Below are 21,958 nucleotides of genomic sequence, written 5' to 3'. Positions count from 1 at the left end.
CAGGCGGTGGAGCATTGCGCTCCATCAATTATACTTCCCCGAGAAGGGTTGGATACGGAACCCTGGAGCTGGCCACGATGCGTTCGGAGAGTTAAGTCTCTTGGTGTATGGGCAGAGAACCTCCGCCTTCACAGTCGGGCATTTTCCTTGCTTGAAAGGGCCTTCTGTGAGACATCCATGTTGGGCTCTCCATCCAGACTTAGGCTTGTGCAGTTCAACCAGAACAAAATCAACCACTTTCCATGGCCTGAGCGTAAATTACCTGTTTCTCCCATTTGTGGAGCAATCCCAAAATTCACTTATATTATCACTTGTGAATCTTCACACTCCTGCCCCTCCCAGGTAGCGCAGTTCCCTGGGGCTTAGAATATTGTCCAAAACCAAATGCCTAGCCGGCCCTTTGAAACAGGTTTGCTTTTATAAAGGAAAGAAAGACTTGCAATTATGAAGCGACTTAGTGCTTTACAGCCAGTGAAGGGCTTTTGAAGTGTAGTCACGGCTGCATTATAGTCTGCATTAAGCAGCAGGAAATATGTTGCTCTTTTGTACTGCAGAACAATGTTTTCAAATCTTTCCACCATCACAACAGTGGGCAGGTCAAAACTGTGAGAGATTACGGTTGCCTCTGGCTGCACCTTATATCCTTCCTATTCAGGCAGTCCATAGGGGTTGAGGATGATGGGCTTCCATTCCCATTCTACAGTTGCTGAGGAGATTGACGGGGTCCCAAGCCTTATATAACCATCTGCATTTAAAAAAACTGCTTGATTAAATGGGGGGGGGGGATATATAAAAGAAAATAGAGGTGGACTGTGCGTACTCTTAATCCTGTTATATTGTTGAAACCTTTTTAAATGAGAGTGTCTGGCAAACTCACCCCAGTTTACTTAGAAATTTGGTTCTGTTAAATTGGAGCAGAAGGTTCACTGTTCATTCACCCGATATGTGCACACTTACAAAGACTTTAATCCAAAACTAAACCTCGATTTGCCTGGGCAGTATGCCATACTTAAAGTGAGCCCTATTGGAGATTTTCCACAAAATGAGAAATTCTGCAAATTCTCACCTTGTACTCAGATACTTCCTTGTGCAGTCAGTCACCAGAAAAAAAACATGTTTTTGCAGTCGGTTCATGTTTGCCTTGAAGAAATCAGGACAGACTTGGTGTTCTGCACTTTTCCATAAAGCTTTATTTGTCTTGACGTTATCTAAATACTGAGGAGTATTTATGGTTGCTTGGCCTGCTTGCTGCGAGAGGATTCTTTGCTGCTAAATTTGTCAGAGCTAACAGATTGAAAGTGTTGAGTGGAGCTCTGACAGGGCCTCTGTGCCGTGTTCATGACTGTAATTTAACAGTGTAATTTTTTTATGAGTCCTGTGGTTAAGAAGGCATGGCGCTTTGCAGCATGCTTCACTAAACCCCTCGCAGTTTAAGGAAAAGGTCAGAGGCTGTTTACGTGAGGATGTTTGGAATTCCGGAGCTGGCCCCGACCCGCTCCTCCAATAATGCGTCGTTGCTCTGCTGGTTTTCTACTGAAAATCTTCGATTTGGATTAGGTTCCGGCTTGCGACCTTGGTGTTGATTTATCGTTAGCTGCGACTCTGAGAGAAAAGGTTAATTTGATTCACAGTTCTTGGCAGCAGTTCCAATTGATCAAGCCTTCCGCCCACCCCCCCCACCCCTCTTTCTCTGGTCGATTGAACTATCAACCATTAGACTTGTGTTTGATGTGATTCCAGAAAAGACAGGCTGGCCTTTATGTCAGAAGCGAACATTGTTATTTCTTTTATATAAAAGCAAGGATTCCTTTGCTGGGCTCCCATTTGAATTATTTCCAGTCACTGGAAACATTTTACTTTTGCTGCAGTGTTTTATTTCATGCACCCATCTCTTTCAAGAACCTGTTTCTTTGTGCTCTGTTCTGCAGAGCTGGGAAAGGACCAATCAGCTTTCAATGCTCCCAGCAGGAGCGAGCCAATCAAGTGGCTTCTTTGGCTTGGCAATGCGTAACCCTGAAGGGAGAATGCTTAAACAAAGGCTTTCACTGCAGACAAATGTTAAGTGTCTTCTCTGCTCTTTCGTCTTCCCTGCTTGCTTGTCCCTTTCTCCTTTAAAAAAAAATCTATAGCTCTTTTCTTTTTCTGTACAAAATTTTTAATTGTACATTTATGTTTAGCTTGCTTTTCTTTCAACTGCTGCAGTTGCGACCTGGGACGAGCAATCTCTGGGATAGGTGGAGAGAGGAGAGAAAAATCCCTCTGGCAATACAAATGCATTAGTGATGTAAATAATGTTGAAGCAGCTGAAATATCTGAATTTCCATGAGTTGTGACCAACCGGCCGGTCGGTATGAAAGTCCCATCATTTTGCAGCTTTGCCAGATGGAGTGCTTGCTGTGTGTTGGGGGTACGGCAGTTGTCGAGAAGCTCACACTGGCACATTATTAGTGTATTGTCCTGCAGCAAGTCTCCATCAATTTTCTCATCCAGTAAAATGCACCATTGTCGCTTAATACAACTTGTGTGTTTAGATTCCTCCCCATAGTAGCATTTTGTCAGCCTTAAGGGAATTGAATTGCAGGGTTGCTCCGTTTATAAACCTTTGGAGACCTGATTTAGAGGAGTTTCCTTCCTTCTGGGTGGCTGGCAGGATGTTTTGTGGTTATTTTCAGCGTAGATGGAGTCGTTGATAATGGAGTCTGTGAAGGTCACCAGCTTCGACGTATATCCACATCAAATATGTGCGGAAAAGATGTAGAAGTTTTGAAAATACCTGCTTTGAAAGAACAAAATTAATTCAAATTTTTCACTGGGGGGAAAAAGTGCAGCATGTTGCGTTGCCAGTGTTTTTAAAGGCAAAAGACCTGCTGGAAAGGAATTCAATGGGTCGAACAGCCCACACGAGGGGAAAGGGATTGATGACTTTTCTGGTCAAGACCCTGCATCATTTGGTAATGATAATGGGGGTTATTGTCAGGCACTTTGGAATGAGGTCAGACCGGGGGAAAAAGCCTTTCTCCTGGCTGATGCCGGTCAGCCCACTGAGCTCTTCAGCCATTTGGGGGCTGGGTTTTTTTTTGGCTCTAGATTCCAGCGTCTGCTGCCCTGTCTCTCCATTTCTAAAAGAGAAATTCTGCCATATGGTTCTGAAAATACTGATATGAATTTAATTAACCCTTGAACAAAGTAATTCCTGGGAGAAGAAAGATGGAAGAAGATTGAGAAACATGCCAGAAGAGGGATGATATTTAATTTCAATTGATTAGACAAAAAAAGCCCACAGTCAATGTTACTGAAGGATGGCCATTGTATATTTTGTATAGTACAGTAAAATCAGTCAGAGAACAATAAAGGATTTGTACAAAATGACTCACTAGGAAACCCTGATTACATGTAAGACAGCCAATGGATGAAAGCTAATTTTAGCGAATTGGTTCAATAATGATTTTAGTTATGTTGAGTACTCCTTAATTACTTTCCTGATTTTTTTTAACATAATGTAGCTCATCAGGTTCAGCTTTAAAATCTTAGTCCAAAGACCATCATTTTGTTTCATCCAGGGTGTACCAGCAATTTGTGCACATGGTGATTTCAAATCATTTTACAGCAAAGATAACTCTATTGATTTTGGTCGTGGAAGAAACCCTTTTATCTGACAGCATTTCAGTGGCCGAACCAAGTAACCGTGAATGAGAGCCTTGAGCAGGAGTTTGATTGACTGATTTAGATCTCCGGAAAGAAAATGTAGTTGGCTTTCCTTCGTCAGTTGTGCACTGACATCCTCCCACCCCCACACCCCTCTCCCCACTACCTCGCTTTTCCAATTCAGTGCAAATAAAAACTGAAAGAAGCTCACAGATTACCCAAGGCAAGCTGAGCCTCTTAGTTCTGAAGACTGGTTCAGTGTGTGCTGGCAGGTTGCCAAGCAAAAGCAATTACATGTAATAATAGCAAAAATTAAGAGGTGAGTGTTGCTGTTTTACAGCGGGACGTGGCAAGAACCATTTCCTTCTGTCAGCCTTATCTCGATTACACACTAAAAAAAACAATTTCCTGTGGTCTTGACTGGAGGTCAGTGAAGCCAGAAAATGAAAGGATGCAAAGCCGCACCTTTAGAAACCAAATATGCATTAAGTGTGCTGGTGGGGAGAAAAGATAAAATGTGCCCTAAATATAAGATTTCTTTAAAGTCTTTTTTTTATCTCGGTTTTCTTGCAGGTGTCCTGGTAGTAAATGTGACCTGGCGAAATAAGACCTATGTAGGCACACTGCTGGACTGCACAAAGCACGACTGGGCTCCCCCAAGGTAAACCCGTGTTGTGTCTGTTCATTGTCTTGCTGTATCCTGGATAATGGCAGGACGACCTTTGATTTCTGTGTACATGAACATTTGGAAAACTCTTGCAAAAAAAAATACATAAAGTGGGGCCAATTGTGTTCTGCATCCATGGAAATTTTTGAATTTAAAAAAAATGTGCTTTTACATAAATGCTATATGCTTCTTTGCTTGATTTGTATTTTTGTCTCCATATTCTGGGTTGTGCGTTCAGGGTCATATTACATGAAATTGTGTTTGCCTGCTGTAAGGCAGACAGATGCGCCACCGGCAGAAATTGCATAAAGCGCCCCTTGCAGTCAGAGAGAGAGAAGCAGAAGAACCCCCACCCCATCCCCGCCTGTGGGTGGGGTTGGGTGACGTGTCTGTGGATTCACCTCCAGCACTTCTGCAGCCACACAGACCAGTGGTGACCCAAGCTCCAGATCCGGAACCCCGACACGGTCGGGGACCCTTCAGCGCCCTCGGCGCCCCCTCGCCTCCCGATTCCAATATTTGGTACCCCTCCAGCCAGTCTCGAGCTATAAAGATGCGCATTGGTTTAGTCTGCTTTATCTCATGTTGTTACTTTAAATAACCCTCACGTCAGCTTCCATTTCCAATACCTTGAGGACTGATTAGTGTAGGATTTTTTTGAAATGCCCCATGACTTGGCTCTCTGAGTCTACTACCTGGATGAAGATCTTGGTCTCAAATCTCACCCTCAGTGATTGGACACATTCATCATGGCATTGTCTGAACAAAGCATCAATGTTTAAAGAATACCCTATCAATTTAGCAATATAGGATGATTATGCGTTAGTCATTTTAACCATTTGATTGCATTGATTATCTGCGATCAATCTCCACTCAGTCAGCACAATGTATTGCAGCCAGTTTGACAGCAGCAGCCAAAGTGTTCAGGGCTCTTACATTGTGAGGCAATCCCAATGTTGAAATTGGGCAAACTCATTTGAGGCAGGAATTTAACAGCGATGGAAAGATCATTCATCTGGACCATTCCATCAAGATGGTCTTTGGATCTAGTTCACAGAGTTATAGAGCCGGAGCTAATCCATTACCTTTCAGTACTCTTGTCAGGAAAATGGACAGTCTTTTGTTCTACTATATCTTTAAAGATTAGAGAATTATTGGCAACTAACTTTCACAAAGAGGACTGGGGGTTATGGCGGTGCAGTTAGTTGAGCTGCTGCCTTGCAGTTCCAATGGGCTGGATTCAATCGAGACCATTCCCACTGCCATTGTGGAGTTTGTCTAATCTCCCCATCACCACGTGGGTTTGCTCCCACGTTGCAGAGGTTAATTGGCCATTGTGATTTTTGTGTGTAGATGGAGGCATATCGTAGGAAGTTGATTGCAGTGTTGGGAGAAGAAAACGCTGGGAGATTGGTGTTAGATCATTGCACACAGTTGTCGGGTGGTAGGTGTGGTGGGCCGGAGGGCTTCTTTCCGCCACTGAAAGCAGTGAAAGAATATCCTCAAGGTATATGGGATCCTCGTGGCATGTCAGGGCTTCATTTAAACTTGCATGGAAGCAACTTTCTCTATTTCCTTGTGCCGTCCAATGCTGATACTGATTCGAGATGTTTTCATTCCCCAGATTTTGTGAATCGCCCACAAGTGACCTTGAAATGCGAGGCAGCCGAGGCCGAGGGAAAAGGGCCCGCTCCGTCGCGAACGCGCCAATGAACGACGCTGGCTTCACCGAGTCCAGAGGCATGCAAAGCAAGAACAAGGCTGGCGCCAACGGGAAAGGACGGCGGGGCAGTCTGAACTCGAACGGTCGCAGGACCCCTCCCAATTGTACTGCGGAGGATGTGAAAACCAGCCCCTCACCTGTCAATAAAAGGAAGAGCAAGCTTCCCGTGGAGCTGGACCTGAACTCGAGTTCTGAGGACACCAAGTCTGGGAAGAGGGTTCGCACAAATTCCAGAAGCACTCCAACTACCCCGCAAGGGAAGCCAGAGCCTATGTTTGTAGACCAGGGTTGCTCGTCTCCAGTACTAATCGATTGCCCCCATCCAAACTGCAGCAAGAAATACAAGCACATCAATGGCTTGCGTTACCACCAGGCTCATGCCCATTTAGATCCCGAGAGCAAGCTGGAATTTGAGCCTGACCTCGAAGACAAAATGTCAGATTGCGATGAGGCTCTGAATCATGCGGCAATTGGTGTCGAGCCGGCCGAGCCCGGAAACGGCACTTTGCTTCCCGGCACAGGGCTGACTTACGAGCAGGTGAAAGCGCCACCATCGCCCATTTCTATGAGCCTGCCAGGGACGCCAAAAGGGCGCCGGGACATCATGAACAGCGCTCAGAACTCAGTGGTCAACTCCAAGTCAGGGAAAAACACCAGCAAAAAGAAAAGTCTGGGCAGTGACCTGAGTAACCTGCCAGTGATTTCCAACATGACGGCTGCCTTGGAAAGTTGCTCAGTCCCAGACGGATGCCCAGCTTCGGAAATGCCGAAGCTTGAAGTTGAAGGGGTGATCGATAAGAAAATCTCAGGTGAAAAGGAAAAAAGCAAAAAGAACAGCAGTGGAAAAGTGGACAAGATGTTGTCGAAGCTGAAGACAACTCGACCCATTGCTCCTGCACCTCCCCCACCACAGCTGATTGCTATTCCCACTGCTACATTCACAACCACCACGGCAGGAACAATACCAGGGCTGCCCTCTCTCACTACAACAGTTGTCCAGGCAACTCCAAAGAGCCCACCGCTGAAACCTATTCAACCAAAGCCTACAATTATGGGAGAGCCGAGTACAGTCAACCCAGCCCTATCCTCCCTCAAGGATAAAAAGAAGAAAGAGAAGCGAAAACTGAAGGACAAAGAGGGCAAAGAGACAGGAAGCCCGAAGATGGAGACTAAACTAGGGAAACCTGAGGATTTAAAGACTTCTGCAAAAGAGCTGGCTGCACAATTTTTAAAAGAGCATCTCAATAAGAGTGAGGTGCTTGTGAATGGTTTGTGTGACTCTCAGGAGAGCAGAATGGCCAGCATTAAAGCCGAGGCTGATAAGGTTTACACATTCACCGACAACGCTCCCAGCCCTTCTATTGGGAGTGCGTGCAGGCTGGAATGCAGTAGTCTGGTTAACGGACAATCTCCCATGATGCCATTGCATGTTTTAACACAAAATGGTGGCGATGGGACTGCGACTAAAACGAACAGCCCTGCTTACTCGGACATTTCTGAAGCTGCTGATGACGGAGGCTCGGATAGTCGATCAGAGAGCATCTCAGAGAGCATCAGGTCAAAGACTAATTCTCCGACAGACACCATCTCCTCCAAGGACTCGGTTGTGAAAACACACTCCTCGGCCTCTTCTCAGCCAGCACAAAGCAAAGAGACTCATTCGCCTTTTTACCATGGTTATGAGCCTTACTATTCCCCTAATTACTTGCACCCTAGTCAGGTCAGTAGCACCACAGCAGGGAACACATCCTCATCGCAGAGCACGAAAGTGAAAAAAGAGCTAGAGGAAGAGACTGAGAAGAAGGATAAGGTGGAGGTTTTGGACGTTAAGAAAAATGACACAAGTGCAGTCAACATTCAGGCTCAACACCAATCCGTCATCACACAAAGACACCCAACACTTGCTCAGTCGCTCTATTATGGACAGTATGCATATGGGCTGTGTTACGTTGACCAGAAGTCAATAATGACAAATCCTTCTTACAGGCAGCAGTATGAGAAGTTTTATGAAGAGCAGCGGTTTGCAGAGCAAAAACTGCAGCAGATAGGGAGGGACAATGAAAGGAAAGGAGATGGCCAGCAAAAGGAACTGGGGAAAGAGGAGCTAAAGCAGAAAAATATCCCAACAGCTACAATCTCAAAGGCCCCTTCCACCCCGGAGCCAAACAAAAACAGTACAAAGGGGAAGGACGCTTTCTTGCTGTCAGACTCCTCAAAGTCTGGGATCACCAGCAAACCCGATGAGGTTGTGAAATCACAGATGCAGCAGCAACTGGCAACTGAAGGGCTAAAAGCCAAACAAATGGAGAATCACCAGCTCATCAAGGAAGCGGTCGAAATGAAGTCTGTCATGGATTCCATGAAACAAACAGGAATGGATCCCACCCTGCGCTTTAAACAGGTGGGCAGCTGGACAGTGGCAGGAATGTTCAGTTCTGATTTTGTTGTACGTTTTTTTTAAATCTACTTACCTGTTTTTCAAGTGGCTATGGAATAGATTAACTTCAAGCTTGTGTGTTGAGGTTTATAAAGGTAATCTGATATTTCTGAATGGTACTGACAAAACATTTGTCCTACGAATTTATACAAGTAGAAGAGAAAATATGAAAAATGAACAATTTGGGGGTCAGGATGCTGCTTGGCGTGGAAGGCTGTGGTTCTGAGAGACTTGTCGGCTAGATTTATTCTGCTGGAATGTATGAGGTTCAGGAGCGACCTTGTGCAAGTTTATTAGATTATGAAAGGCACGGTGTTTTCCCCAGGACAGGATCATCCATGTAGGATGAGAGGGGAGGTCTAAGAAATGTTTTTCACGTGGGGTGCTGAATATCAGGGACAAGCTTGCCAGAGGGAGTTGGTAACTTGGTACAATCACAGCACTTCCAAGGCATTTGGACAGATACCTGGATGGAAAAGGCATTGAAGCATGTGGGCCCGTTACAGGCAAATGGGATGAGCATAACTAGGCAGCACAGATGGACGGGGCGTGTGGAAAAGGCCATTGCTGATTTATAAAATGATCATTTTTAAAGGTAAAGTGTCAAATGGAAATGATGACAGAGGGAGTTCTGTCGAGTAAGAATGGAGAAAATATAGGAAATTAGAGGTTTAAACTATGACCTCTGCTGCCAACAAAAGCTGAAACAATGATAGAGGCATTGCAATTGATTGCAGGAACAAAAAGGATAAGGGAAATTGGTGTTGCCTTTCCCAATGACTGTCCCTTGACCAGGAAAGCTTGAGAACGATGGCTTGAAGCTGCTCAGGCTTTGTTTTAGTGTCTTCCAATAATCTATCAAGGAACTCTTAATTTAAAAATAAATGGGCATATGTGTAATGGTTTCAGTGTGAAATATGGAAGTGACAATATGTCTACATTGCTATTGAAATTATTACTTTAAACTACAGTACAAGTCCAATTATCCAAAATGGTCGGGACTGGGCCTATAAATGATATTTTCGGAGAGCTGGTCATTTTTTTAAAACAGCCCAGAAACACCAACAAATCACTTGTAACAGTGTTTTAACAACGACAAGCAACATGGGAGGGTTTTTTAAGCATGAAATAATGTTTAATTCTCACCAAAAAACAACCTGACCAAAATAAGATAAATCCAACACCAAAAACTCAAAATTCCACTCAGAGGTTTTTCCAAAATTCCAAAATTTTTTCAACCTGTAACGTCAGTTCGGCTCTGAAAAAAATTTCAGATCAATGAGGATTTCTGATTTTTTTTCGGGCATCCTCATTGATCTGAAATTTTTTGGGGCCAAAATGCCATAATTTCGGCTTTGAAATTTTTCAGATAAATGAGGAACTCTAATATTTCTGAAAAATCTCGGGTAACTGAGGATTTCGGATAATTGGAGTTGTAATGTGTGTGTTACTCCTCATCACCAGACTTTTTCATTTCCACCCTTTCTCCATGCCAAAATACCTGTCGAATTTTTACAGTTTGTTGTGCATTTTAGCTGCTTATCAAAGTTAATTGGATTACTTTTGGTTCTATTCTGCATAGAGATTTAATGTATATTAAAAAAAATCCAAAAAAGCCTGTAAGAATCTCTATTTCCTGCAGATCTTACCGAGAAGGTTTGAGGAGCTTCCCGATAATTCCTCTTCCTATGAGGTGTAAAGTAGATAACCAGGATTGATTTTTATTTTAAAATCAGCCTAATCTGTACGCCATATCATTAAAATGCGTATGTCTGATATTTGCATGTGTAATGTACAGTATAGGAATTTACTGCACAGGTTTTATCAGGTGTGGAAATAGAAATCTCAGTGAAATTCTCTTTATACACAGGAGCCAGACACACGGGCATGGCATCATTATGTTTACCAACCTAAATATATGGAACAGCAAAAAACAGACGATTTTGAACGAGAGAAGAAACCGAAAGAAGACAGTCCAACCAAGGCTTCCAGTAAAGAGGGAAATATATCTAACATTCCTGTCACAATCAGCAACATAAAAGAGGAACCGAAAGAGGCCAAATCCCAGTCCATGTCAATGGAGGAACATAAAAGTAAAAGTGATGATCGCAAGACTCCTGTCATTGCAAAGGACTCTAGAGGAGCTCGTGTCGCTGTCTCATCACCAATGAATCAGCATCAGTCTTACATTCAGTATCTCCATGCTTATAATCCCTATTCACAAATATACGACCCAGCCTATCGAGCAGTGTCTCCGGTGCTGATGCACAGTTATCCCGGTAAGTCATGGAATAACAAGAGAGTAAAATACAGAAGCTGCGATGATTGATAATAGTCGATGTTGTGAACATGAAAAGTCAGGTCTCAAAGTACAGAATTGATAGGAACTTTCTTTCGATTATAATGTATTTGTTTATCAATATTAACTCAATTACAGACATTTGTGATTGTTTTAACCATAATACCGATGCAGTCCTCTAGGCAAAATGAATGTGTAGCAAACAGGAAAATCCATTGCTGAATGTTTTTTTAAAAGTACTCCAGATGCTTGAGATCTAAAAAAGAAAAGTAGAAGAACCTGGAGGTAATATGCAGATCAAGTCCTCGCTGTTAGAAGAAAAACAGAGTTCACATTTCAGATGCGAGATGTTTTGTCGGAATTGAGGAGGAGGAGGCGAAAGAAGCTCTTTAGAGTACTAGATACCTCTTCTCCCACCCCCCACCCCACCCTCTTTCAAAACCAAGCTGGACAAAACTCCTGTCTTTTGTCAATCCACAGGGGCATACCTTTCTCCGGGGTTTCACTACCCCGTTTACGGGAAGATGTCCAGCCGAGAGGAAACCGAGAAATCAAGCACAAGTCCAAATGTAAGCACTAAACCCGCGGCTGAATCCAAGGCACTAGATCTACTTCAGCAGCATGCCAGTCAGTACCGCAGCAAGTCTCCTGGGGTGAGTTTGGATAACTGTGAGCCTGCCAAAAATGTTCAAGCCTGGAGAATAGCACAAGCTGCATCATAAAAATTCAGCCATCCAATAAACGTAGATGGGATATAAATCGAGTAATTTACAATTAACTTTCGTGCCTCTTGCATGCTGTAGTACATCTGTACATCTTGCAGATAAGGGTGTCCAAAGTGAACACATGATGTAAAATTCTGGGCTGTCCATGATGCATTACTAACGGGTGTCTTTGTTGCATATTCTGAATTTATTCTTGCCGTGCTTTCCAAAGCTATACTCCCGGGGGTTGATTATGAGTGAATACAAGCCCAGAAATCTGATTGAGTAGTGTTCATCTTTGTACGCTGCATGGTTCAGGTTTTCCCAGAGTAGACTGAATTGGGAAACCACAAAACTACAGTGTGCTTTTCACTTCAGTGGCCCTGATGTTTTCCAGTCATCAGGCACACAAGAAATGACAGCATTGTACAAATAAAACGCGTTTCATCCCGCACCAACATAAATCGGAGCATTAGCGTCTCCTTGAACGGGCCAGTAGGTGTACACTGCAATAGCTTGTTGCTTTTTTTTTGCTATTCAAGGAACACTCTACTGATATAAGGAGACCTGACTGGGGAGCATCAGAAGTGGCTACAGGTTGCTCAAACACCTTCCAAAGTCTACAGAGTGTGCTGCAACTCACGGTGAGTGTTTTAAGTTTTCCTTCTAACATTTACCTGCTGAAATGCTTATTCTACAGGTACCTACCTCAGCAGTGCAAGTGGACAGTATCCTTTCACTGCAGGCATAGTTCTGGCCATGGCCTCCAGGGTGAGTCAGTAATATTGAGACAAGAGGAAAAGCCATGCCATTTGGCCAAGAACACAAGGTCTTCCAGCTCAATGCACCCTTCCTGGACTTCCCTGATCAACAATACATTCGTGGACTTAGATTTTCCAAGACTGCTATCGCCAAGAAATGTAACATTGAGAGCAAAGATCTTTGGCCACCCCTTTGTGCTTGCACCGCTGTCTACATCACGAGGACTCTCAACTTTCTTGCCGTAGGATCTTTCTAAGCAGTCGAAGTAGAAGTCTCCCTCATTTCCCAAATCGCGGCTCAATCCTGCATCAGAGAAGTCACTCAGACGACCTCAGAGGAGAGATTGAAAGGACTGCTTTCAGTGGGGAATGGGTAGCATCTCGTTAACTCAAATTTGCAGTAACACAGGTAGTCGTTGACGGTGCTCATGTGACCGCTAGGATTTTCCTTAATAACTAAAGCAGGCCATAAGGGGAAAGATTTCCATTCCTGCAATGTGTGCTTCATTGAGAATCACAAAGCCTTTCCTTCTAATCGATGCCGCATTTCTGAAAAGTATGCACAGCTCCCGAAATGCCTTTGCAATGCCAGAGGGATGGACTCAGCGACAAGGGTGATAATCTGCTTCCTTCACACCAGTCTGCTCTCCAACCTCAAAAAGCCTGGAAAGATGCAAGCCATTATGAGTTCAGATTTTCTTGCCTACGTAACATCCAGCAGGTACACATCAAAGAGATATGGAAGATTGATTGGCATGTGTGGCCTGCTGAATAATCCTGGTAATTGAAGAGAGCATTTGTTGCCAGAAGAAGTGGAAGGAGAAAGGGAATCTGACGGCCACAAGGAGAGCAGCAAGAAAAAAGAGGGGGGGGTCAGATGATGGCCACCAGGTGGAAGGGGGAGGGGTTCTCCCGGATCAGCTTCCACTCCGAGCTGGGGTAGGCATTGCTGCAAGAGATACATGAGAGTTCCTGAGAGAACACTTCTCATAAGAGCCTGCAAAATGAAGTAAACTGAGCACTCCATTTCTTCCTTTTAAACTCCAGCCCTTAATTCAAATTTGGAACATCGTTCAATGACCAATCAAACCTCATTATATTGAAATGCTGCTCAACAATGACCTCTGGACAAAAACACTTCCCTGGGGTCAACTCCGCTCTGCAGGGGTAATAAACAGTGGTTGAAATCTCGAATCCTTCTCTTGCTAGTCTACATTGTAACCACAACAGAAGAGAATAATAAATAAGAATTGATCAGATTTACATTTTTTGCAGTTCAGGCACCAATTTTTCAGAACATTTGAGTTCACAGTCACACTCAGCAATGGGAACTCGGTCATGAGACTCCATCTGAAGCTCATGTTAAGCCATTGCATCACTGACTGTTTCAAGACGCAGCATGAGGCTGGAGAGGGTGCAGAAGAGATTTAATAGAATGATTCCTGGAATGCAGGGGCTGGCATGTGGAGAGCATTTGACAGCTCTTGGGTTGTATTCATTGGAGTGTAGGAGAGTTAGGGGGGAATCTCACAGAGACATTTTGAATATTGAAAGGTTTTGACAGAGTGAATGCAGAGAAGGTGTTTCCCTTGATGGGCGAATCAAGGACAAGGGGTCATAGTCTTAAAATTAGAAGTTGTCGAATTAAAACAGAGAGGAGGAAGAACTTCTTTAGTCAGAGGGTCATGGATCTGTGGATCTCACTGCTGCACAAAGCAGGGGAGGCCAGATCACTGGGAGTTTTTAAACAGGAAAGGGATAAGTATCTCATTAGTAAGGGTATCAAGGGATATGGAGAAAAGTCTGGAAATTGGAACTAGGTCTGAGCATAGTTCAGGGTAGTTTAGAGTCACAGAACAGACTCGATGGGCCTAATGGACTGCTTCTGTCCCTTTATCTTGTGAACTGGTGTTGTGTGAGCAATTGCAGGACAATTTGCAATAATGGAACTGGTGAATGTTGTGGCGTGCTTAACTTGGTGACAGTGCGAGGTTGTCGTTGGTGCACCACTCAGCCAAGTTTCCAATCTCCCTCCTGGATCGCTGACTCATCACCCCTTTTTTTTATACCACCCACCACTGTGATATTGTCAGCGAATTTGTAGATGGTGTTGTTATACTTCCAAGCCACACAGTCGAAGGTGTAAAGTGAGTAGAGCAAGCAGCTTAGAACACAGTGCTCCAGTGCTGATGGAGATTGTGAAGGAGATGTTCTTCCCAATCCTCACTGATTGTGTTCAGACAGTGAGGAAATCCAGGATCCAATTACACAGTGGGTGTTGTGTCCCAGGTCTTGGAGACCAAGTTTGAGGGGGATGATGCTGAACTGTAATCGATAAAGAGCATCCTGATGTATGTGTTGTGACATTGCACAGTTAAGTATTTGTACTAAATGAGAATGCTTTTCAACTGTGCTGGTGTTGTGAGAATATTTTGCAACAAAGCCTGATCAAGTGACTGGAAGTAATAATGCCTTTTCAGTGAATGAATATGTTCATCCAGGTGCTTTTCCTGATTTGTAAGTGGGTTTGAAAATCCTTGCACAATGTCACAGTGTTCCCCATGTGTCTGCAGTCTGGCTGCAGAATGTTTGATGTCCTTGATGACTCAAGAGAACCTCTTGCCTTAGACGGTTTGGCTTCAGGTGGCTACATAGTGCCAACTGAAGGAACAGCCTGGGACTGTTGATAGGCATGGCATGCTGCCCAAGAGGGTGTAATGGGACTTGAAGTGGGAAGGTTGTGAGGCCAGGCAGCATTCCTTTCCAGGAGTTGTGTCAGGCAGCTAGCTGATTGGACACTGGTGCAGCAACCTATTCAGATGCAGCGTGACAATCCCATAGCACAGTGGACCTGACCCCACACCTCATTGGAGTCAGGTCTCTGTGCATTCTGAGGACATATGTGAATGTTGTGATACATTGCCCTCCTACAGGATCAAAGGAAAGACATGATCGACCTGTCACATTCCTGCACCTGTTTGAGAGAAATCGGCCTATAAATTATGTCCCTCTTCTCCACCAAGACAGCAGTCTCTTCATGTGCTCCACCTCTGTGGTGCGGAAGACCCCGTCACTGATCTCCCGAAGAACCATGAACTGTTGATGAGGAATATTCTTGTGTCCATTGAGAGTACCAGTTGGCTTAAGAATGACACCCCCCACTCAGTGAGGACAATGATGTGCACATGTGGTGATCTTCTGCTCTGTGAGAAGGCCAAACTGTCCTCCACTGCCACATTGCTATTTCTTTAGGGCTTCAAAGTTAGATCAGGCTGAACTTGCACAGGGAGAGATGCTGTCTGTGTTTACCTGCATCGGGTAGTGTAGGGGGGAGCGAAAAAGTGGCGCCTTCCCCCACCCCCGTCCGATGGCGCCGCCACACCCCATCCCCCCACCCCGGTCCAACACCACCAAAAAATCAGTGCAGCCCGCCAATCAACCACTTACTCACTATCTGGTATGTGTCATGGCACCTTTTTTTAGCCTGCTTACTCCCCTTAACGTTAGAACCTGGGTGTAGTGTGGCAGGATTATCACTGCACCTTTACAATTAACCGCTGAGGCGAAGTATCCAGGACTCCAGACCCCACACAACCTCCTATGTAGTTTGGAGTCTTCGTGATGCTCTTTGTCATCCTCTGCATTCAGCCGGTCTAGTTGGACAAAGTGCTCATTTTCCGAATGTATAATGTGGTGGCGTCAACTCCTAGTGGTGGCCCTCATCAGAGCCCTGTGGAACCATGTCTATTCAAGACCTGAGCTCAATAGTTCCTGCTGTATTTCCCCGGATCACTCTGATCTCCCGCTCACCATGGGAAGGGCATCTTTAAAGGTAATGTTACAAGATCTCAGAATTATTGATTGTTTCCTTTATCATCCTTACACCCTTGTCCCCATCCCCTCTCCAGGTTCTCCTCCTGCTTGAGTGATGGTGTTCTGGTATTTGGAAAGCTCCTCTCAACACCCTGTAAAGACCAATGTTTACAATATAGTAGAGATTGCAAGCTTTATTGTGATAGCGTGGCCCAGATAGTAAATAAGGAGACTTCCTGAAGGCAATGTCGTACTCATCATAATGAAACAATATTAATGAACCTTCCTGCATATACTCTCTGCTCTTGGGTGACTTGGACCCTGTAGGTCCCTCTGTCCATAAAGGATTCAGATCTCTCCCCTCCCACATGCTGGTATCTCCCCTCAAATTTCTTGCTGCCTTAGCCTGAAGGGAAGATGAGTAAGCTTTTCTTTATCTTTCCTACTGTTGACAGTGTTGTGATGCTGTGACTGAGTATTTAGAGATGGTTTGGGATAATTGTTAGACCAGGTTGCACACAAACATTTTAAAGCACAGAATTTTTGCAGGGTGCTATTTTGCAAAAGGTAACAAAAAGGCAGCAGCTTGTCTGGAAGAGCATGTGATCTTTGCAGACAGAGGCAGAACAGCTTTGCTCTCAGAATGGGAGGGAGCGAGAGAGAGGAGAGGCAGAAACTTTGGTTGCAGAGGGACAAGCTGGCAAACCTTGGAAGAGGAGAGGGCTGGCTGTCTGAAAGGAACTCTGTGGTGACCTGAAAGAAAGAGGATCATCTGGAGAACCCTGAACGGGACAAGTTTCGTCAGCAAGACTGATTGAGAAGGAATCAGTTGCGGATGTCCTGGAAAAGGAATCTCTCTCTGTAAACCAGCAAGAACCCTCCTGAGTGGTAGCCATTTGCCTGTTAAACACCAAAGCCTGGTGAACTTTATTAATGCTAACTTCTGTGCATAGTACAAGAATTGCCTGCAACCAGTGACAATGGACTGTGAATCAAAGAACTTTTCTACACTTAAATACACATTACACACACGTGCTTAGAATTAGAAGGGGGTTAAGTAGGTTAAGTAAGTTGATAGTAATGTTAAAGTTTGATTCTGTTTTCATGTGCAGAGAATTGAAAGCAACTTTTGTTTAAGTAACCCTTTGTCGTGGTGCATATCTATTGCTGCTGGGTTTTGGGGTCCCCTAGACTCTGTAACAATGCTCACGCTGATGAATCTTGTAAGATTATGGCATTTCTGGTGACATTGCCCCACACCTTAAATCCCTGCTAGGGCGGACTACTTGAGTCATCTCTTACTGAGATCTAATGGGTGTCCTGTCTTCCCGTGATGCACAAGGAGTCCCTCCTGCTCTTCAGTCCCCCTTTTAGGGAATTATGGAGCTTAATTCTTTGAAAATAATTTCTCCATGGTGTCGATGCTGTTTGGCGGCCTCAAAGATGGTGCCTTACTGGACTGGTGCTCTTCTCTGCAGCAGAGAGTTGTCCACTCCATTGACTGGACCCTGACCTTGTCACGCACAGTGCAGATCACATATCGGCCTTTGATTCTGGAGGTAATCGCTGATCCCATTTCAAACTTGATTTTGGTCCATCTTGCAATTTGTTTTATGAGCAAACTAAGTGGGCATTATTACCAACAAACACCAAAAATGGGTGCAGTCCAATTTCAAAGCAACATTTTTAAACATCAAATATAACTTCTTATTTTCATATTGGTGAATATGCTTATTTTGGGGCATCAATTTTGGTTAAAATTTTAGTTTTGTGAGCAAATCTGAAATGTCAGCATACCCTGCCATTGGCAGAGCCACCAACTTGTGCACAATATTGGCCGTCCTTCGGTTCAAAGAAGACACGTTGTTGTGCAGTTCATCTGTGGACACGAAGGTGACTTTGCAGTCCCAGTCTGGAAACGCAGAGTCTAGCACAATGGGGGTACTGGAAATCTGTTGTAATAACTGCGGCTGTTCACGGTTTTCCACCAGTTTTTGGCAGCGCCTGTCTTCAAAACTGGTGTAGACTTCATAGCGCAGGGCTCTCCAACGGTATCTGTCAGCAGCTGCAGCTTCCAGTTCTCTTTGCTGGATGTCTTCATAGCATAGGATTTTCTTCACATTGTCTTTATAGCGCTGGCGTGGACGACCTGACGTCTCCTTCCGGTCTTCAGTTCACTATAGAGCAGCTGGCGAAGCATACGGTGGTCGTCTGTTCTGATGACGTGTTCCCCCACCCCCCCCCCCCCCCCCCCATGGCATCTGGGCTCTGATGATCAGGGACTCAATGCTGGTGGACCTCGCACGACCCAAGCCCTCAGGTTGGAGACACAGTCTTGCCAAGGATGGACTTGAGGGCGCACCTGTGAAATTTCTCCAGCTGTTTGAAGCGATGTTGGTACAGAGCCCAGGTCTCAAGTCCATATAGGAGAGAAGGGACGGCCACAGCCCTGTAGCCTTTCAGCCTTGTGGAGGTGCAGACATTGTATTGATTGAGCACTCTGGTATGAAGCCTCCCCAGAGCCTGGCTAGCCTTGGTGATCCTGAAGTCCATTGTGCAAACAATCACAGACAAATTCTCCCTAGATGCGTGCAACTTTTTATAATTTCATTTAAATAATCATGATTCTTTTTTTTATTTTTGTTCAAAGGGTTTTGTTGAACTAAGGGTTGCTGGTTCCTCTCTGTAGTTTATTCTTACTCCAGTGGAATGTTAAATTGTGCACCTTGATGAATGTTTATGATCTAAATATTTAAGATTTAGAATTGATCAACTCCATTGTAATTAGTCTGATTCTGCAGGGAGATATATTTTCTGAATTGGTGCAATATTTTCCTTCTCTAGCCTACTGAAAAGGCTCCACCAGAGCGTGAAAGGGAAGCTGAACGAGAGCGAGAAAGAGAACGCCATTCACCTTTTGCACAACGACATGTTCACACCCATCACCACACCCACGTGGGAATGGGCTACCCACTGATACCAGGCCAATATGACCCATATCAAGGTATTCATTTACCTAATTCATTCACTGACATTTCATTTGTTGGAGATTAATTATTGACTAGTTATCTATAATAATACAAGCATTTCATGCCATTTTAATGCTCTTCGATTTACAATTTTCATCAGTCCAGTTGATCACGTGTCCCATTGAATTTGTGTGACTTTTACAGGGCTGACGTCCGCTGCCATTGTTGCCGGTCAGCAGGTGGCTGCACAAGCTTCTGCATCTGCTATTTTCCCTGCACAGAGAAGGTGAGGCATAGACTTACAGGACAATTGTCCAATTGAAATGTTTGAGCTTATCATCACATGCCAAGATGCATTGCTAGAGGTTTTTTTTTGAGCAGACCAGTTAGACATCGCATTCAGAGTACAAGTAAGCCACAAAAATGTAAAGGTCCAGAGAGAGAGGTCAATTGGTACAGAACAAAGGCAACATAATTTTTTACATTTTTAAGGTTCACTTAGGTGTCTGATGAAAGCAGGAAATAAACTGAACCTGGTGATGTGTTATATCACACTTTGTTAAACATCTTCCTGACGGAAGGGTTGATGAGAGTGTGGCTGGGAATTGAATTAGTCTTTTAATATGTGGCAGCTTTTCCAAGGCAGAGAGAGTGATATATGGAATCGATGGAGGGGAGGGGGCTTGTGTGATGGCCTGAGCCAGGCTCACAACCCTTCCGCAGTTTCTTTGTGGTCTTGGGTGGAGCAGTTTCTGTACCATACAGTGGTCCACCCCGAGAGAATGCTTTCAGGAGTGCCCCCCTGAAGGCCACTCATCCTCTATCTCCCTTCTGTACTCTGACTCTTTCTTGTTAGAGATCCTGCCCCGCCACAGTGGTGTCATTCACAAATTTATCAATGAAGGTTGACCACAAGGTCATGGATGTACAGGGTGCATTGTAGGTGGCTGAGTACACCGCCCTGTGATGTCCGAGTATTGAGGATGATCGAGGGTGAGGTGCTTTTTCCAATCCTCACCAATTGTAGCCTGCAGGAATTTAATTGCAGAGAGGGCTGCTAAGGCCAAGCTCACGTAGTTTGGGGATGAGTTTGTTTGGTACTATTATGTTGAAGGCAAAGCTGTAATCAGTAGATAGTAGACTGACACAGGTGTTCTTGTTGTCCAGGTGTCTGCAGACATTAGTGGCCCATTCCATATTCTAGTTCACGGATCTTGTCCTTAGCAGGTGTAGAACCAGCCATTCTTAACGGGGGCCCTACAGGCTCCCAGAGGCCACAGCACATTTAAGTAAAAACTTTGTTTTATTTTCACCTTACATTACAGAAATGTTTTTTAGTTTTTTCTTGTGTAGTCGGTAGGAGAGAAGTACGGAACAAACCAAAACTGCTGCTTCACAGGGAAGGAGGCACATAAACTTTGAGCAAAGTCCCAGGAGAGCCATTGCACCAATAAAAGGTGGGGAATGGCTGGACTTGACTTGCAGCTCATAATCCAAATGTTTTAATCCCTTTACATATTAGGGATCGAAACACCTGTTTCAGGACTCCTTCCCATAAATCTGGGTAGCTAATCCTCCCTCTGGTTATTCACTGATGCCTAAAGGGACTATTGGACTGCTTGTAATCTCTTCTAATCTTTTGTCTTGGTCTTTGGCAGGGAGTGATGGCATCGCGAGTGTATATTGAATTAAACTCATGTGACTGGATCACGTGAAGAAGAGGTTTATACAGACATCAGTTCCATGGTGTTGAATTCAAATGCCTTGATGTCAGGCAAAACCAGTCATTTCATATTTGTAAATTGAAAATTTTATAACTGAGTTACAAATGTTGCTGTAATTAAACTTCTGTTGAGATATATTCTTTAATTTTTTGCTTTTTTTTAATTGGTAACCAGGCTCACAACGGCAGGCTCGGTTATTGTTGGCAATTGTCACAGTATGTTTCTGTTTCCTGACAGTGTTATCAATAAAAGTCAACTATTGCTTGGTTTTATAGAGCATACTGTTCTGGATAGGTGTTTCCTTGAACCGTGTATGGCATTCTGACAGATTCTGTAGCCCCTCAGAGGAGGCTAGCTGTGACAGTGACACTTTGGTACAGTGTATACGTGTACTTGATGGCTCCTTGAAAACACTATTTAAATGCATCTGTGTGCTAACTGTATTCATATGTCCACTGCTTTGTTGTTTATTGTGAAGATTATACAAGCAGAGGGCTCTGAGGGTCATTAGATTGTGTATATAATGTACAGGTTTGAAATGGAAAATAATGAGCATCTGTGAATATAAAAAGTCTTTATGATATTGAATGGCTGATTACCCCATAGCCTACATACCCCCCTCCACCCACCCATACAAGAAGACATCTGTGATTGTTTATTACTTGAACTAGTTTGGCAGTTTTAAATGTTTACAATTATCCAGATTTAGGAAGAACTTGCGCAGTTGCCTGGTTACTTATTTTATGCTGTAATCTAGTTTATTTTATGTAAAGTGTATATTGAATGCTTTCATTTTTTATACTTGCCTTAAATAATTTGGCAATCAGAATAAAAAAAATGTTTTTCGTATTTGTGTTGTGGAGTCTTTTCTCGTGCAACCTGTTAAATGTCACAGAAACGCCTACTTTTCCCTACTTTAACCATAGAATTGGGCGAGTATGAAGCCACAGCGTTCTATCAGTTTTGTGTCTGCACTTGCGCTAGGAGTAAATCAATAGTTGCTTCATTCAAGTTCACACTTGACAGCCTTTCTTTGAAACATCACAACCTGGCTTTCATTGTTGCTGATGTGTTGCCTGGAATGATCAACAGCGCGCTGACGTTGCATAGTGTTTCCTCCTTACTGCGAGATAAATAGTGCAATTCCTCCAAGGTGAAATCCCTTGTCATTTCCACGCCTTGTTTGCAAAGCATTAATGTTAATTTCAGACCCAAG

The 21,958-nt window shown here is 44.0% G+C and overlaps 1 protein-coding gene across 7 annotated transcripts in view; it reads left to right on the top strand.

The window, feature by feature from the left end:
* LOC138740467 (zinc finger protein 608-like) overlaps positions 1–21,591 on the top strand; it is a 113,571-nt gene extending 91,980 nt beyond the window's left edge. For 5 of the 7 annotated variants that reach the window (XM_069893170.1, XM_069893204.1, XM_069893209.1 and 2 more), the window contains 8 exons: positions 4,219–4,306; positions 5,937–8,436; positions 10,343–10,751; positions 11,252–11,424; positions 12,018–12,119; positions 18,894–19,053; positions 19,223–19,304; positions 20,677–21,591. In XM_069893170.1, coding sequence (XP_069749271.1) covers positions 4,219–4,306; positions 5,937–8,436; positions 10,343–10,751; positions 11,252–11,424; positions 12,018–12,119; positions 18,894–19,053; positions 19,223–19,304; positions 20,677–20,683 — 3,521 coding nt within the window. In that variant the 3' untranslated portion in view covers positions 20,684–21,591. Of the gene's footprint in view, positions 1–4,218; positions 4,307–5,936; positions 8,437–10,342; positions 10,752–11,251; positions 11,425–12,017; positions 12,120–16,144; positions 16,204–18,893; positions 19,054–19,222; positions 19,305–20,676 lie in introns of those variants that run through there. The other 2 variants (XM_069893185.1, XM_069893195.1) reach the window with 2 other exon arrangements.
* The last annotated feature ends 367 nt before the right edge of the window (positions 21,592–21,958 follow it).

This window comes from Narcine bancroftii, chromosome 1 (genome assembly GCF_036971445.1).
Source record: "Narcine bancroftii isolate sNarBan1 chromosome 1, sNarBan1.hap1, whole genome shotgun sequence".
Lineage (NCBI taxonomy): Eukaryota > Metazoa > Chordata > Chondrichthyes > Torpediniformes > Narcinidae > Narcine > Narcine bancroftii.
This window is presented reverse-complemented; position numbering and strand designations above follow the sequence as displayed.